The 17,285-nt window shown below is 43.9% G+C and overlaps 1 protein-coding gene and 1 long non-coding RNA gene across 3 annotated transcripts in view; one reads left to right on the forward strand and one right to left on the reverse strand.

The window, feature by feature from the left end:
• Positions 1-5,947: 5,947 nt before the first annotated feature.
• Positions 5,948-11,975, reverse strand: LOC144257854 (uncharacterized). The gene is made up of 3 exons (XR_013344602.1): positions 11,584-11,975; positions 9,286-9,401; positions 5,948-7,952 (listed from the first exon to the last, which is right to left on the reverse strand). It is a non-coding gene; the product is annotated as an uncharacterized LOC144257854 (long non-coding RNA).
• A 154-nt stretch (positions 11,976-12,129) lies between these two features.
• IFT88 (intraflagellar transport 88) overlaps positions 12,130-17,285 on the forward strand; it is an 80,514-nt gene continuing 75,358 nt past the window's right edge. The window contains exons 1-4 of one of the 2 annotated variants that reach the window (XM_077809234.1): positions 12,130-12,203; positions 13,070-13,165; positions 14,650-14,712; positions 16,625-16,681. In XM_077809234.1, coding sequence (XP_077665360.1) covers positions 13,076-13,165; positions 14,650-14,712; positions 16,625-16,681 — 210 coding nt within the window. In that variant the 5' untranslated portion in view covers positions 12,130-12,203; positions 13,070-13,075. Of the gene's footprint in view, positions 12,314-13,069; positions 13,166-14,649; positions 14,713-16,624; positions 16,682-17,285 lie in introns of both variants that reach the window. The other variant, XM_077809225.1, reaches the window with a different exon arrangement.

Genomic DNA, 17,285 nt, shown 5'->3' on the forward strand with positions numbered 1-17,285 from the left:
CAGGAGCTCCTGGCCCTCAGAGATTGTGTATGGGCTATGGAGGCTAGAGTGCTGAGCTAAGGGAGACAGACAGTTACATATATGAGACTTTCCAGGACACAGTAGAATGGTTCTACCCCTGGTCTGACAGCCTCTGTGCTGTTGAGGAGGATGAAAGTCTCAGGGAAGGAAAACATCCAACTGGAGCAGAAGGAAACGATCCCATAGTTGGGACCCTCCTTCCAGATGATGTCATAGTATCCTCTCGCACTAAGGATACCTCTCCGGGGAGGGAACTCGAGGTATTAGGAAGAGACAGGTAATAGTTATAGAGGATTCAATCATTAAAAACTTAGATAACTGGGTTTGCGATGACTGGGAGAATTGTATGGTGACTTGCCCGCCTGGTGCAAAGGTTGCGGATCTCTCAAGACATCTAGATAAGTGTGCTGGGGAGGAGCTGGTGGTCATGGTACATGTAGGTACCAATGACATAGTGAAGGAAAGGAGAAAGGTCCTGGAGGCCAAATTTAGGGAAGAGACTGAAGGTCCAGGAACTCCATGGTAGCAGTCTTTGAAATGCTTCCAGTTCCACACGCAGGGCTAGTTAGGAAAAATGGCAGGGTCTCAATGCATGGATGAGGTGATGGTGTAGGGAAGAGGGGTTTAGATTTATTAGGAATTGGGGAAACTTTTGGAAAAGGGGGAGCCTATACAGGAAGGATGGGCTCCACCTAAACCGAAATGGAACCAGATTGCTGGTACTTAACATTGAAAAGGTTGTAGAGCAGTTTTTAAACTAAGGGCTGGGGGAAAGCTGACAGGTGCAGAGGAGCATGTGGTTCGAACAGAGACATCCCTTAGGAGAGGATCTATTAATGGAGATTCTCTATGTGCTAGAAGGAGAAGATGGAAGATGATAAAATACAGTTAGGATCTGATGAGAAACAGTCAAATTAAAAAGAGTCCTATTCAATTACATCATGTAATGGCAGACAGCTAAAAGTGACAGTTTTTTACAGTACTTATACACAAATGCTAGAAGTCTAAATAATAAGATGAGTGAACTAGAGTGCCTCGTATTAAATGAGGATATTGATATAATAGGCATCACAGAAACTTGATGGAAGGGGGATAATCAATGGGACACAGTAATACCAGGGTACAAAATATATCGGATGGACAGAACAGGCTGTGCTGGTGGGGGAGAGGTACTATATGTGAAAGAAAGCATAGAATCAAGTAAAGTAAAAGTCTTAAATGAACCAAACTGTACCATAGAATCTCTATGGATAGTAATTCCATGCTTGAATAATAAGAATATAGCAGTAGGGATATATTACTGACCACCTAACCAGGATGGTGATAGTGACTGTGAAATGTTCAGGAAGATTAGAGAGGCAATAAAAATAAAAACCCCAATAATAATGGGAGATGTCAACTATTGTCATATTGACTGGGTATGTCACCTCAGGATGGGATGCAGAGATAAAGTTTCTTGACACTGTAAATGACTGCTTCTTGGAGCAGCTAGTCCAGTAACACATGAGACAAGAGAGAATTCTTGATTTAGTCCTAAGTGGAGCACAGGATCTGGTCCAAGAGATGAATACAGCTGGACCGCTTGGTAATAGTGACCATAATATAATTAAATATAACATTCCTATGGCGGGAAAAACACCACAGCAGCCCAACACGGTAGCATTTAATTTCAGAAAGGGAAACTACACAAAAATGAGGAAGTTAGTTAAAAAGACATTAAAAGGCACAGTGCCAAAAGTGAAATCCCTGCAAGCTGCATGAAGACTTTTTAAAGACATCATAATAGAGGCTCAACTTAAATGTATACCTCAAATTAAAAAACATAGAAAGAGAACAAAAAAAGTGCCACCGTGGCTAAACAACAAAATAAAAGATGCAGTGAGAGGCAAAAAGGCATTCTTTAAAAAGTGGAAGTTAAATCTTAGTGAGGAAAATAGAAAGGAGCATAAACGCTGGCAAGTGAAGTGTAAAAATATAATTAGGAAGGCCAAAAAAAAATTTGAAGAACAGATACCTTTTGAATCTTTGGCTAATAGCAAAAAAATTTTTAAGTACATCAGAAGCAGGAAGCCTGCAAAACAACCAGTGGGGCCACTGGATGATTGAGATGCTAAAGGAGCACTCAAGGACCATTGCAGAGAAACTAAATGAATTCTTTGCATTGGTCTTCACGGCTGAGGATGTGAGGAAGATTCCCAAACCTGAGCCATTCTTTTTAGGTGACAAATCTGAAGAACTGTCCCAGATTGAGGTGTCATTAGAGGAAGTTTTGGAACAAATTGATAAATTAAACAGTAAGAAGACACCAGGTCCAGATGGTATTCACCCAAGAGTTCTGAAGGAACTCAAATGTGAAATTACAGAACTACTAACTGTGGTCTGTAACCTATCATTAAATCAGCTTCTGCACCAAATGACTGGAGGATAGCTAATGTGACACCGATTTTAAAAAGGGCTCCAGAGGTGATCCTGTCAATTACAGGCAGGTAACCCTGACTTCAGTATCAGGGAAACTGGTTGAAGCTATAGGAAAGAACAGAATTGTCAGATACATAGATGAAGATAATTTCTTGGGGAAGAGTCAGCATAGTCTTTGTAAAGGGAAATTATGCCTCACCAATCAACCAGAATTCTTTGAGGGGGTCAACAAGCACATGTGGACAAGGGGGATCCAGTGGATATAGTGTACTTAGATTTTCAGAAAGCCTTCGACAAGTCCCTCACCAAAGGCTCTTAAGCAAAGTAAGATGTCGTCGGATAAGAGGGAAGATCTTCTCATGGATTGGTAACTGGTTAAAAGATAGGAAACAAAGGGTAGGAATAAACTGTCAGTTTTCAGAATGGAGAGAGGTAAATAGGGGTGTCCCCCAGGTATCTGTACTGGCACCAATACTGTTCAACATATTTATAAATGATCTGGAAAAAAGGGTAAACAGTGAGGTGTCAAAATTTGCAGGTGATACAAAACTACTCAAGATAGTTAAGTCCAAAGCAGACTGTGAAGAGCTACAAAGGGATCTCACAAAACTGGGTGATTAGGGAAGAAAATAGCTGGTGAAATTCACTGTTGATAAATGCAAAGTAATGCACAGTGGAAAACATAATCCAAAATATTCATACAAAACGATGGATCTGAATTAGCTGTTATCACTCAAAAAAGAGATCTTGGAGTCACTGTGGATAGTTCTCTGAAAACATCCACTCAATGTGCAGCGGCAGTCAAAAAAGCTAAAAATGTTGGGAATCAGTGAGAAAGGGATAGATAAGAAGACAGAAAATATCATATTGCCTCTATATAAATCCATGGTACGCCCACATCTTGAATACTGCGTGCAGGTGTGGTTGCCCCACCTCAAAAAAGATATATTGGAACTGGAAAAGGTTCAGAAAAGGACAACAAAAATTATTAGGGGTATGGAACAGCTTCTGTATGAGGAGAGATTAATAAGATTTGGACTTTTCAGCTTGGAAAAGAGATGACTATGGGGGGATATGATAGAGGTCTATAAAATCATGACTGGTATGGAGAAAGTAAATAAGGAAGTGTTATTTACTCCTTCTCATAAGACAAGAAGTAGGGTCACCAAATGAAATTAATAGGCAGCAGGTTTAAAACGAACAAAAGGAAGTATTTCTTCACACAATGCACAGTCAATCTGTGGAACTGGTTGCCAGAGGATGTTGTGAAGGACAAAAAGTATACCTGGGTTCAAAAGAGAATTAGATAAATTCATGGAAGATAGGTCTATTAATGCCAATTAGCCAAGCGCATGCAACCCCATACTGTAGGTGTCTCTAAGCCTCAGACTGCCAGATGTTGGGCCTGGATGACAGGGCATGGATCACTTGGTAATTGATAATTGCTCTCTTCTGTTCATTCCCTTTGAAGGAGTTGTTATAAACACTGGGATTAGGCCTTGTCTATACAACAAAGATAACCATGTTTAAATATGGTTGTAGACAAACCACATTATAACTTTTTTAAAAACTGCCTCTGTAGACAAAAAAATAAAAACAATACCAGAAATCTATAAGAAAACTATATTTTAACGCTGATAGCTACCTAGGCTAAAATATGGTTCCTTAACATGGCTAAAACAGTGGAGGGAGGGGTTCTTTCCACGTGGGAAAGAATAAACATGTTATAACATGGCTTAGGTATAACCATATTAAACATGTTTATTACTGTTGTATATATGGGGCTGTAGAATGCAGAAGTCCCTTATTCTCAGTCCAGTGTTTAGTCCACTAGATCACACTTCCTCTCGCTATTTTTGGCTTCCTCTTCTTGACGCTACAGTGGCTATCAACAGGTGAGTCAGCTCAGCTACCAGCAGACAGCTAGAAGGGAACTGTGGCAGCTGTACTACCAGCAACAGAATCCTGAAAGGCAGTGCCTCATAAAAAGCCATGAACTGAATGGGCATTCTGCCAAAAATCAAAGTACTTTTGGCTCTGGTTTACGTGGACACCAGAGGCCAGCTACAGGGAGGGACTATAAATACTATGATCTTTAGAAAGACTATAATCTGATGACAAACTTTCAATCACAGCAAACAGTTTATATCGGGATATCTTTGCCAGGAAAGGGGACAGAAAACTACATTTTTAAAAAATGAAGTAGTAGGGTAAGGGGGAGGGGGAAAAGTTGCCATGGCCTTTGCAGGGCCTAGAAACTAGCTCTCAATTGTGCCATTTATTTACAAAATTGTATCAACTTAAATGTCTAAATCCTAGATTGCAAAGTCTCTAGAACAGGTTTTCTCAACTTGTGGGTCATGAGTCATGACCCAAAATTAAATCACCAGAATGTGTTGAAGGGACATGGAGGCTCTTGAGGGGAGGAGAGGAGTCAGGTCCTGTTTCCATAGAGGTGTGGAAGGCTTGTGGTGGAAGGGGTTCAGACCCTGCACCTATGTCACAGCTGCAGTCCCTGCGGCTCCAAATCTGGGGCTGATGGGGCTCGGCTTCCCACTCTGGGAGTTGCTACCTCTTTCAGGGGTCATAGCACCACTCAGGTTTGGCCCTTCATCATGATGATGGAGAACCAGCCATGCCAAATTTGAGTGAATGGTACTGTGATCCCAGGTGCCAGTTTGCAATGCCACTTATACAAATTTGGCCTGGCTGGCCCCCCTGAGTGATGCTACAACCCTGTATGTCACAACACCCAGAGCAGGAAGCCAAGTCCAGCCAGACCTGTGGGGCAGGAGCTCAAACTATGGTACACATAGTGTACTTATTATATTAATGTGTATATTATATACTGTGGGTAAGAATATTAAGTAAATGAGGTTCATTTATTTGTTTTGCTCTAAAGCTATTTATTAGGTTGTGAGAGGCTATCAAGTTTACAAATTGTTCCTGAGCCCAAAAAGGCTGAGAACCACTTTTCTAGGGCAGGGATTTTCTTCTGTTATTTATTTGCATAAGGTATAGTACAAGAAGCTCTTAATTCCTCGCTGGGATCCTGAGCCACTACAGCTATGGAAAGAATAAAAAGGTACAATTCCTATAAGTTAGTGTCATTAATTAACCTGAGTGTCCAATACCTTCAGAGTGTAGCCTCTCCCAGCCCTCAAGACAGCCAGAGAATTACAGCTGACCTATGTTCTTCTATTAAGTAAACATGGTACAACTTGTTCCTTGCTATAATCTAAACTAGGTTAAAATGTACCATAACCATTTAAAAACATGTATCAGTCAACAATCTGGAGATGATTAGTTTGTTTTATTAAAGATATCTTGCTATTAAGAAGCACCTTTGGCCCAGCTACTTAAGGGTTTTTAGGCTCCTAACTTCCATTGAAATCAATAGAAGCAAAACAGGAATGTTTACCTCACTAAGATCCCACCTATTCATGAACTATTGCCAGTGTCCTTCCAATCTGCCACATGCACATTCAACAGTTATCTTGCACCTGCTCAGAGAGTAATTAAATCGTTCCTTGATGCTGTCCAGTATCTGGTGTATGGTTTCACGAACCAGGGATACAAAGGGTAGGGCAGCTTCCCCAGAATCACTAGTGGCATTTGTGACAGTTTGTACCCTGGTGTTCATTCTTTTTACAAAACTATGATAAATCTTGTACAAAGTTATTCCTTGTGATGTATCATTTGAAACCTTATAATTTGCTGATCATCGTTGTCCTGGTAAAATGTGTATGGCAACATTGTATGTAAAGTTATAAGATTTTACTGTATGACATTGCTGAGACATGATCCAAGTTTAGAAAAGCAGGAGGCACCAGTTCCTCAGAGGCAAAAGGCAAACTGATGCCTCAACCAAGTGTCAACAAAATCAAATGGACTATCACCTGGTTAAGCGGCCATTCTTTGGCAGGAAGAAGAGTGTGAGTGAGAAACTTACATTTTGGCTAACAGACTTGTTGTCGCCTGAACACCAGCTGGAGATAATTCTCAAAGAAGAGAAATGCTATAAGAAGGGAGAACAGAAGACACAAAACACATCTCACTTCGGCTCATGGCAGCAGCAATGTTTGAAAGACAAATGAAGCACCATTGAACTGGGGGAGTGGTCCTGGCTGAAGGAATCCAGACAGAGTGCTGTGAGCATGTGGTGAGAAAAACCTTTTTGCTTCAAGTTCACTTAGCTTTTTAAGTTAGGTATTAGTTTGTGTTTTACCTTTTATTTCTTTGTAACCAATTCTGACTTTTATGCCTCATTATTTGTAATCACTTAAAATTTATCTTTCTGTAGTTGATAAACATGTTTGTGTGTGTTTGGATTGAAGTGTTTGGACTCTCCATGTGAGATAAGAGGGTTTGTATATATCATTTTCTGTTAGTCTGTCATTTCATTTTCTGTGAGCTTGTACTGCCCAGCAGAGGGTGCTGAGCAGTACAAGATGCACATTTCTGGGGACAAGTCTGGTACTGAGAATTTGCCAGTATTGCTCTAGAATATAATTCAGGAGTGGCTGGATAGGAACACACCTATAACTCAGCTGGGAGTAATTTACATGCTAGAGGTTGCCTGTGAGCAGGCCAGGAGAGGTTTCTCTCAAAGCAAAGCAGTGTAAAAGGCACCTCGGCTTGGAGAATTGAGGGAACACAGCTGTCCAGCAGTCCAGATTGTACTCTGGCAAATGTCACTGCATTCTAGCAGTGCTAATGTGGTGGTGCTGGTACAGGATAAGCATCCCTGCTTACATCTTTTCAAAAAGTGCTGTATTCTTAAAGAGATGAGCGTCATGTGTCTTCCCTGACCAGCCATCATTAATGTCAGTGAAACACCCTCCGGTAATACACAAGTGCTTTCATAACCAGGCAGAAGTACCCCTTTCTGTTTATGTACTAAGCAGTAAAATGTGGGGGAGCAGGCAGCAGAATCAGGCTATGCAGCCTATTACCCCACCACAGTTCAGGAAGTCCATTGCTTCAAGTCCCTCTATTATTTCCTGCACATTGCCCAGAGTCACAATACTATGCAGCAAGACACGTTTAATAGCCACGCACACCTGGATGACAACCGCCCCCACCATGGATTTTCCAACACTGAACTCATTGTCCATTGACTGATAGCAGCCTGGGATTGCAAACTTCTAGAGCACACACTCTTTCCTACGGTCAAAGCAGGCCCCTCTTTTCTACGGTCAAAGCAGCTCTCATTCTGATGTCTCTGCAATGGAGGGCTCAGGCGAGCTCAACACACAACCCCAGGAAAGTGATCTTTGTATTTTAAAGTTCTACAGCAACTACTGCTCATCTCAGATCTGCCTCACAATATAGTTGCACCACGTCATCCTCATTTCATGGGCCCAGAAGTGCCACTCGATCATGTGGAGCTGATCAGCGAATGCCAGCAGCACCTTGCAATTTTTATGCACTTTCTGCATCATCCATTCTTCCTTCTTGTTTGTCTCATCTTCATCACAGCATCACCAGTTTCTGTGGCAGTCATTGAAGCTCTGCAAAGATAGAAGAATCATGAGACCTGTCTTTAAAACAAACACAATAATGCCAATCTGTTCAAGGTGATCCTGGATGGCAAGATAGACACTGAAAGAGCAGCACAAAGAACCGTGCAAATTTTTAAAAAGTCACAGAAGTTATGGCCTGGAAGAAAGGGAACTGCAGGAATTTAACCCCAAGCTCCCATAATTTTCTGAATGTACTGCTGGTATTCCCCAATGCACTGCAAATATTACACAGAAAGGTGTGCACCAGATGGTGGTATTGGGTACACTAGGATACGTAAACATACTGCACCACATCTTTTGCTGACAGAACTTCTGACAGTGAGGAAGCATAGCAACAAAGGCTGCTAAGTGTGCACATGCTCCACTGACACAGAAATGCTGGTAATGTCTACCAGGAAAACTTTCTAGTTTAGACATAGCTTTAGATTGTAAACTCTTTGGTGTAGGCTCGGGACCATCTCTCTGTGTTTGTACAATGCCTACCAAAATGGGGTTCAAAATAGGCTTCCTAGTCACTATGGCAATACGAATAATAAACAAGTTATAAATATTATGACTTTCTATTATATGCAATATAGAGCAACATAGTAAAGAGTTGCCAGAATGTGTTACCCACACACTCTAGGGCACCCCACCATTACCCTTCGGTAGGCTCAAGGCATAACCCAGTTAATTTAAGCACCCCAACCCTTACCCAGTTCCTAGGGCTCAGGGTGAAAGGAAACTACCCTTATTCAGTTCCTAGGGCTTAGGGCCACCCTTACCCAATTCCTAGGGCTCAGGGCAAAATCTTCTGCAGGTTTGAGGCCTTTTACCAGTAAAAGAACCTTACACAGTAATATCCTTAACCTCTATTAAGAATTACCAAAACAGAATACACACGCTAAGCATACAATGCTCAATACTCCCAATAAAGCAGACAAACTTTTCTTGGAGGCCAGTCAAGATTAGATCATCCGGGACTCCAGCCTCTGCACTGTATGATTGGCAGGATGCTGAGAGCGGGAGTTAGAAAACATTTCCGATATTGAGGGCATCTCATTTTTTACCTCCCTTTCAAAATGCTTATCTTTCTTCCCAGGTACAACTATAGCAAATTCTGACAGATGATCATCTGTCAGAATTTGCTATCCCTGGATCAGGGGATGAGGAAAGGTGAATGAGGGAAAGCATATTCTGACAGGATATAGGATTAGCATCAGCCATCCTAATTTTCTGGTCTAAAGGATGAGGAAAGATGAGCAGAAGAATATGCTGCCCCTTGGTAAGCACACAGGCTACAATTTATAAACATGCTTAATGTAACCCATAAAGTACTCACATAGAATCATGGGACTGGAAGGGACCTCAATAGGTCATGCATAACATTAGGAACATACATAAGTGTTTGAAGGATTGGTGTCTTAGATGGTATGATGATGGATGCTACACAGAATCCTAGAAGGATCAAACAGGAATAGTCAACCTACATTAACCAAAATATTTAGGTGCCTCATCTATCCCAGTGGCCCACACAATTCTCTTGAAGGATCAGGGCCTAAAAGTTTTCACTAGTCTTTTTTCCTATTGATTCATAGATTCCAAGGCCAGAAGGGACCACTGTGATCATCTAGTCTGACCTCCTGTATAACACAGGTCATAGAAATCCCCCACAAATCATCCAATCTTGATTTAAAAATGGTCAGTGATGGAGAATCCACCATGACCAGTGAGAAATTATTCCAATGGTTAATTACTCTCACCATTATAAATATATGCCTTATTTCCTGTCTGAATTTGTTTAGCTTCAACCAGGGCCGACTTTACATTTTTTGCCACCCCAAGCAGCACCAAAAAACAAACAAACAAAAAAAAAAACCTGATGAATACACCGCCGCCGGAGAGAACAGAAACATCGGAGGGAGCTGCCGCTGAATTGCCACTGACGGCAAGACCCAAGTCAGAAGAGTCGCCACTGAATTGCCTCCGCGGGAAACAATGGAGAGGAGCTGCTGCCAAATTGCCGCGGGGGCTGCTGCCAGAGTTCCACCCCAATGACAGCCGGAGTGCCGCCCCTTCAGCAGCGCCGCCCCAGGCACGAGCTTAACTTAGCTGGTGCCTACAGCCGGCCCTGGCTTCAACTTCCAGTCATTGGATTGTGATATATCTTTCTCTGATAGATTAGATATTTGTTCCCCGTTTAGGTAATTGTAGACTAATCAAGTCAGTCCTTAACCTTCTCTTTGTTCAACTAAATACAGTTTGCTCCTTGAGAAAACCACTTAAAGCCAAGTTTTCTAACTCTCTAATCATTCTCGTGGCTTTTCTCTGAGCCCTCTACAATTTAGCAACATCCTTCTTTATTTGTGGTCACCAGAACTGGCTAGAGGATCCAGCAGCAATTGCACCAGTGTCAAATACATGGAAGGGGACTGTTGCCCCCTTACTAACATTCAGTGGGGGTGTTTTAGTTGCTAGCTCCCAATACTAAAAAGGGGGAAGGGTTGGTGGGGAATCAGGACCCTGAGACTGACAGCCCCCAGGAACAATGGGGAGAGGCCAATGCTCCAGGTCAGCCTGAATGACAGGGCGAGCAGGCTAAGCAGGGAGTCAGGAGGCCAAGGAGGTCCCATCCTCTGTGTGAGTTGAATTTGCCTGGGTCAGACAGAGTGGGGCTGAACTAAGGAGAAAGCAGGGGCCCAAGCTAAGCTGGGGAGCAGAGCTGTGCCAGATCCAGAGGGACCAGAAAAAAAGCCCATGAAGCAGGTCAGTGCTGGGAGCAGAGTCACAGAAGCAGCCTGCAGTGCAGACCTGTCCTGGGAGCAGAGTTGCAGCAACCAGAGCCAGAGGGGCCAGAGAAGCAGCCCAGGGAGCTGGAGGCAGAGCAACAGAGACAGAGTGGTGGAGCTGGGTGTGGTGAGCAGCTGGGGAAATCGAGGGGGACCCTGGGCAGCGGGCCCAGCACAGGGAGACACCTCAGCCAAGAGGCTCTGCAGGGCAGGCTTGGATCGTAACCCTGACAGGGCGGGGCCGACACTGGAAAGAAGGGTCCTACCACTTAGAGCCTGAGCGTGTGGCCACCACCAGAGCATCCCTGCAGCAAAACCAGGGCCGGAGAAGAAAGCCTGGGACTTACAAGGAACAGACTGTGAACTGCCCTGACATTCCAGAGACACTGTTTGTGATGTTTCCTGCCACAGAGTGGGTTGATGTGTTTCCTTTAACCTTTCCCATTTTTCCTTATTCTTTTTAAAATTAATTGTTGATTAAATAACTTGCATTTGCTTTAACTTGTATGTAATGGTCAGTGGATCAGAGAAGTGCCCAGTGCAGAGAGAGTACCCCAGAGTGGGGACACTCTAGCCCCTGTCCTAGGTGACCACAGCAGGGTTGGGGGTTGAGCCCCCCAGGAATCCTGGGCCCGGCCTTGTTGGGGTTACAGGGACTCTGCAGACAGGAGAGTAGAAGGGGAGCCCTCAAAGGCAGGGAGGCCACTGGATAAAGGAAGTGGGAGCGAGGACTCAGATCCTTTCGCTAACCCACTTCACCGGGGTAGTGCATAAGCCAGGAAAGTTCCCCACAATAGCGGGACTGTTCCCCTGCTTACATATAGAAGTAAAAATAATCTCTTGACTCTTACTTGATTTGCGTTTATGCACTCCAGGATTGCATTAGCTCTCTTGGCCACAGCCTGGCCCTGGGCCCTCATGTTCAGCTGATTATCCACCCCCAACTCTTTTTCTTCGTGAACTGTGGGTCATGAAGGAGCTTCTCCGTTTTGTGCCTGTTGCTCGCTCCACCTGTCTCCGTTCCACATTCGGCAAGGCCAGGGTTACTTGTTTGGTATGTTTTGGGGATGGGGTTGGCTTTCCTGAAACTGTCAAGGTTTCACGTCTGAACCTGCCTAACCTAGCAGGGAAAAGGAAGACCTGCCTCAGAATCAAGCCTCCAGCAGGCAGGTGTTTCCAGCCCCCCTCGCGTGGCACAGCTAGAGGCCGGGGCACTGCGGTAGAGGAGGCCCCTCGGCTCCGCTTTTCGGCCCCGCCCTTTGCTCAGGGAGCAGAATCTGAGGGTCAGGGCCGAGTATGAGCCACGGCTTCCAGACTTGCTGCTGCGCATGCGCTAATCGCTTGCGCACACTCAGCGCGTGCAGAGCCTCGCAAGCGGCTGTTTCTGACGCTACAGGGGCCTAGGCCCCCACGAGTCGCTCTCGTCTCTTAGCAACCGGACGCACTGCCCCCTCCCCTTCCGCTCGCCGCGGTGCGTTCTGGGATGGGATCGTGGGCGCGACCACTGCCCGGAGCCCGTGCGGTGCGGGCCTGTTACCGGCTCCCCTGCTAGCGGGGCCGCAGGGCGGGCTCCCGGACCAGGTAGAAGGTGGAGCGGGAAGATGACGGGGCTGGAGTCGATACAGCAGCAGCAGCTGCGGAGCCCGCATGGGGGGGGGCAGTGCTGGGGAACCGGGGGCCAACGGGGAATCGCGCCGTTACACAGTCTAACGGTTTCCTTTCCCTCCCCTCCCCGCGCCACTGGCGGTAGCCCTGGCTCCTGGGGAGAGAGCCCATGTCTCCCGCTGTGTGGGGGCGCTCTGTGCCGCAGTGGGGCCCCTCGCCCTCCGGCCGGGGCAGGGGCCCTGGCTCCCCGCATTTGAGGAGTTCCACAGGTCCCCGCCTCGTTTTGCCCGGCATCGTGTGGCGCTGGCGAGGGGCGCGAGCATTCAGAGATCGGCCTGTTCGAGCTTCAGTTCTGTACCTCTGCCAGAGCAGGGGCCGGCCACAGGCAGGGCCGGACTCGCTGGAGCATCGGGCCAATTATTAATCCCTTTTCCTGACCCCCGGGTGCTTCAGTTCTGCTCAGAAGCTCTTTGACCTCAGCGGGGCTTGTTACTTCTTCAAACAGACTCGATTTCAAGTGGACTGTGTCCCTTTAAATCTATGCTGAAGCTGTTTGTCCAGGTTTAATTCAAAATCTGCTGAAGTCAGGGGTCAATTTCAGTGAGGTTTGGATTAGGTCTAAAGTTTTAGCTCTTGTGAATGGAAAAAGCTCAGTACTATTCATGATTTTACAATTGTAAGGAGACTTTTGATAATGCTGAGAAAATATTTGACATAATTAATGTTTCTCAGGTAAAAATGATGCAAAATGTCCACCTGGCACCTAAAGCAGATGAAGAGGATCTTTATTCTGGCTACAATGATTATAACCCCACCTTTGACACAGAGGTACATCTGCTTACCATTTCTCAGTTTTTATGTGTGTAGGCCATGCCTTTGTGCATGATGTAAGGCAGTCTTCACTGGAGTTGGCATTCTGATGGTGCTTTAGATATGATCAGAAACAAACCAGCAAGCATTGCTGCTTTGAAGTTAGTTTTCCTCCACCCATCCATACAGATTTATCAACAATCTCAGAGATCATTTTGAGTGGTTACAATTTCATTGGTGGGTTTCTATTCTGAGGTAGACACTGGTTGAAGGTGTATAACAAAACTGTTTGCTGTTAAGATTTTAATATATGAAATATTAAATTGTAACTGTTTAAAAGTAGAGGTTTTAGTAGGTTTGTGTTTTGGCATCTGGGGTGATGCCAAAACACAAACCTAGCCCCACTGAATTCTGTGGGAGTTTTGACATCACCTTCAATGGGATTGTGATCACATTGTGATTTTTTTTTTAGTCAAATTTATATATTAAATAGAATAAAATCACTAATTTATCAAAATAAAATTATATTCGGAAAACTACTGTTGCATAAAATCATTTTAACCCAATTAAATAAGAATGCAGACTAAGCATTCAGTCAGTAGCTTCTGTTCAGTGTTGAACTACTTGAACTTCTTAGGTCCAGCATTCTAGAACTCATTTATTTTACCCTAAAACTGTCCCTCACCACATGTACCTTTATATGAAATAATGGAATCGTAGAAATAAATGATGTAAAAGATATAATAGGTCATCTAGTCCATTGATCATTATAGTGTATTTTCAATATATTGTTTCCTCCTCCATAAGCTAGTGAGATTTATACTACACCCTGCATGTTTAAATATATAAATAGCGCAATATCCAATATATGTTTGTTTTAAAATTTCCTCACTGGAATAGCAATATGAGATGCACACTAGGATCAGTTAAGAATTCAAATTAGTACAGCCCTTTAGACCGAAATAAAAATGCTGTGTATGGTAACTACTAAGTATTATAAATCAAGCTCAGTTTTCTCCCAATGTTTTACTATTCAGTGGTTACTCTGTTTTGATATTGCTTTGTGTAAACTAAAAGTTCTTTAAGTTGTACAATCATAGCTTATTGACACTACAAACTGTAATTTGGCAATATCCAAGGGCATCCTAACACAGGGGCTAGTGCCCCCACAGTGGAAATATTGTAGGAGGTCCACTCCCACATATACTTGTGCATGCCTAGTGGGGATGAAGGGGAGGCAGAGGCGAGGGTGGGACCAAGAGGGGCTAAAGGGCCTGCTGCAGGGCCCAAAATCAGGCCTGGGAACAGATAGGAACTCCCAAGCTCCCCTTTCCAGCCTGGAACCGGTTTCCCCCCAAGCCAAGTCTCAGTACCTCCTTTCACTCCCTCTCCCATTCCTCATCTCCCTGGCAATAGTAAAGTACTATAGGAGCAAATTAGGTATCTATTTTTTTTTTTGTTTGTTTTCTTTGGATAGTTCTTACATTTTTGTTTTGTTTCAGGATTTAGAAAATGACACAGCTTTTCAGCAGGCTGTGAGAACTAGTCATTGTAGAAGACCCCCAGTAAGTAAATTTTAAAATATGTTGCAATTTTTCTAAACATTCTCAGGAAGTTTGGGTTCTAATCTTGGCTTTGCCACCCACTGCCTTTAAACAAGTCTCAAGCTCAGTGTATTGCTAAAATGATGATGGAATGTTTAGCCATTTGTGAGATACAAGGCCAAAATTATTAGAGCTACAGCATGAGATTTTAAACTTCCACCATTCAGTAAGTATAGTTCTTATACATGATTATTTCTTAAATATTTGGATGGGGAAAAGTGGTGGGGGGGAGGAGGCGGGGGAGAAAGCAAGGCATCCACAGTCAGCCTGTGGAACTTTTGCCAGAGGATGTTGTGAAGGCCAAGATTAACGGTTCAAAAAAGAACTAGATAAATTCGTGGAGGATAGGTCCATCTGTTGCTGTTAGCCAGGATGGGCAGGGATGGTGTCCCTAGCCTCTGCTTGCCAGAAGCTGGGAATGGGCGACAGCGGATGGATCACTTGATGATTACCTGTTCTGTTCATTCCCTCTGAAGCACCTGGCATTTGCCATTGTCGGAAGATAGGATACTGGGCTAGATGGACCTTTGGTCTGACCCACTATGGCCGTTCATATGTTTATCTGTCAGGGGGTGAGCCTCTCCAGCACACCCCTATGTGGCCTCCCCCTTAGGTTCTTTCAATCAATTACAAGATTTACACTGACTTAAGAGAATGCACCCCTCTGTGGGGTCTGATTTATTAAGTTTCTACAAAGTGTGACTTACCTGAAAAAACTAACAAAAGTCACCTTGCTCTGGCTCCTTATAAGACTCCTCATCAGCTCTTTGTCCCATTTCAGGAGACCTTCTCCTGGAGCTCAGGTTATGCTTCAGACAGTCCCTCCTCGGGCAGGGTATACATTAATGAAACACTAGTCAGTCACTCTCCTCATAGCAAGAGCCCCAGCCCTCCTCTTGGGGCTAGGTTATAATTAGCCAGCTGTAGGGCCTTAACCAGCTTCTGCCTCAGCTGCCCCTTTTTCATCAGTTAATCCTGAGGCTAGCAGGATCCAGCAGGCAGCCTTCTCCCCACTTATGCAGGGACCTTCTTACTCTCTTCAGTGTCTGCAGGCATCTCCCTGAGATGACAGAGGATACAGCATTTATGCTGGTCCCCTTCTCCCAGCTCGTTCCCAGTTGGTGGGGGGCTCTGCCCTCCTCTGCAAGGCTCCTGCCCCAGGCCCTTAAAGATACAATGACAGGATTTCCTTCCAGGCAGTGTTCATTCCCAGGACCACTTCCTCTACATATCCCCTTTAGTCTTATGTTGGATCCTTCAACTCCATAAAAGGGCCATACCACATGGCAGAGTGGCCTGACCACTAGGCACTACTGCCTTGTTCCTATATGATAAAATGAGCCAGATGCTGATTACAATGAAGTAACAGATTCTAAAAAAGGTCCTCGCATAATGCATCCAACCAGAAGGAAGTTGGCCTTGACATGGTTCCTCAAGCGTGGGATGGAGAATGGAGTATAATATACAGAACTCTGGAGTGTTGTTGCAATTTAATTTTATTCAAATGACTTTGGTTACTTTTATTTAGTTATGACTTCAAAACTCTTACATCCTTTTTCAAAAGAAATGGAAAATTGACATGTAGACCCTACTTTTGAAATGTATATTCTGTTGTAATGACTGTGTGCTTCTAAACAAGAGCTGAAACCATTAAGAATCATGTGCAATTTAATCACCAGAAAGGTACATATTTTAAAGAGGGAGCTATGGTTTATACAAATAAAACTGAACATAGAGACATAACTATAGAACTTTCTGTACTTTTTTTAATGCATGATCATTTCTGTGAACTTGTTTTATTAACCTATGTAAAAAGACTGAGTAATCACATTTGGATTAATTATTGTTTGTTTTTGTTTTTTTTTTAATGAAGATAACAGCCAAAATTCCAGGCACATCAGCTTCACGACCTCTAGCTACAGGATTTGGGGTAAGTTTTAGTTCTGTGCTTTAAACTTAATCAAAGAGAGGCTCTACCTGGAGTCTTGAGTATATACAACCCTCTAAATCCTATGTACAGCATTGTCTCTTTTTGTCTCAGTCCTTTCCTCCAGTGAGCCACACTCATTGCTTAACTTTGAATATCAGCAACTGTGCACTTAGCCCTGGTCTACACTGGGGGGGATCAATCTAAGTTACGCAACTTCAACTACGTGAATAACCTACTCACTGCAGAGTCTTCACTACTGTGAGTCGACTGCTGCTGCTGCTCCCCCGTCAACTCTGCCTGTGCCTCTCGCGGCGGTGGAGTACAGGAGTAGATGTAGACTAGACAAGACACGATAAATCGATCCCTGCTGTATTGATCACTGCCTGCTGATCCAGCAGGTAGTGTAGACATACCCTTAGACAGGGCACAGTTACTGATTTTTCAAGATACGCGACTGTGCTTCCTAGGTATTGTATTAGAGGACAGAATCCAACATTAAAGGTTTGATTGAACTTGCATTGAAATTGATGGGAAGACTTCCAGTGACTGCAGTGAGTGTTGGACTGCACCTTTTGTGTTTATGTGGTGGACAGTTTTGGAGTAT

Source organism: Eretmochelys imbricata, chromosome 1, assembly GCF_965152235.1.
Source record: "Eretmochelys imbricata isolate rEreImb1 chromosome 1, rEreImb1.hap1, whole genome shotgun sequence".
Lineage (NCBI taxonomy): Eukaryota > Metazoa > Chordata > Testudines > Cheloniidae > Eretmochelys > Eretmochelys imbricata.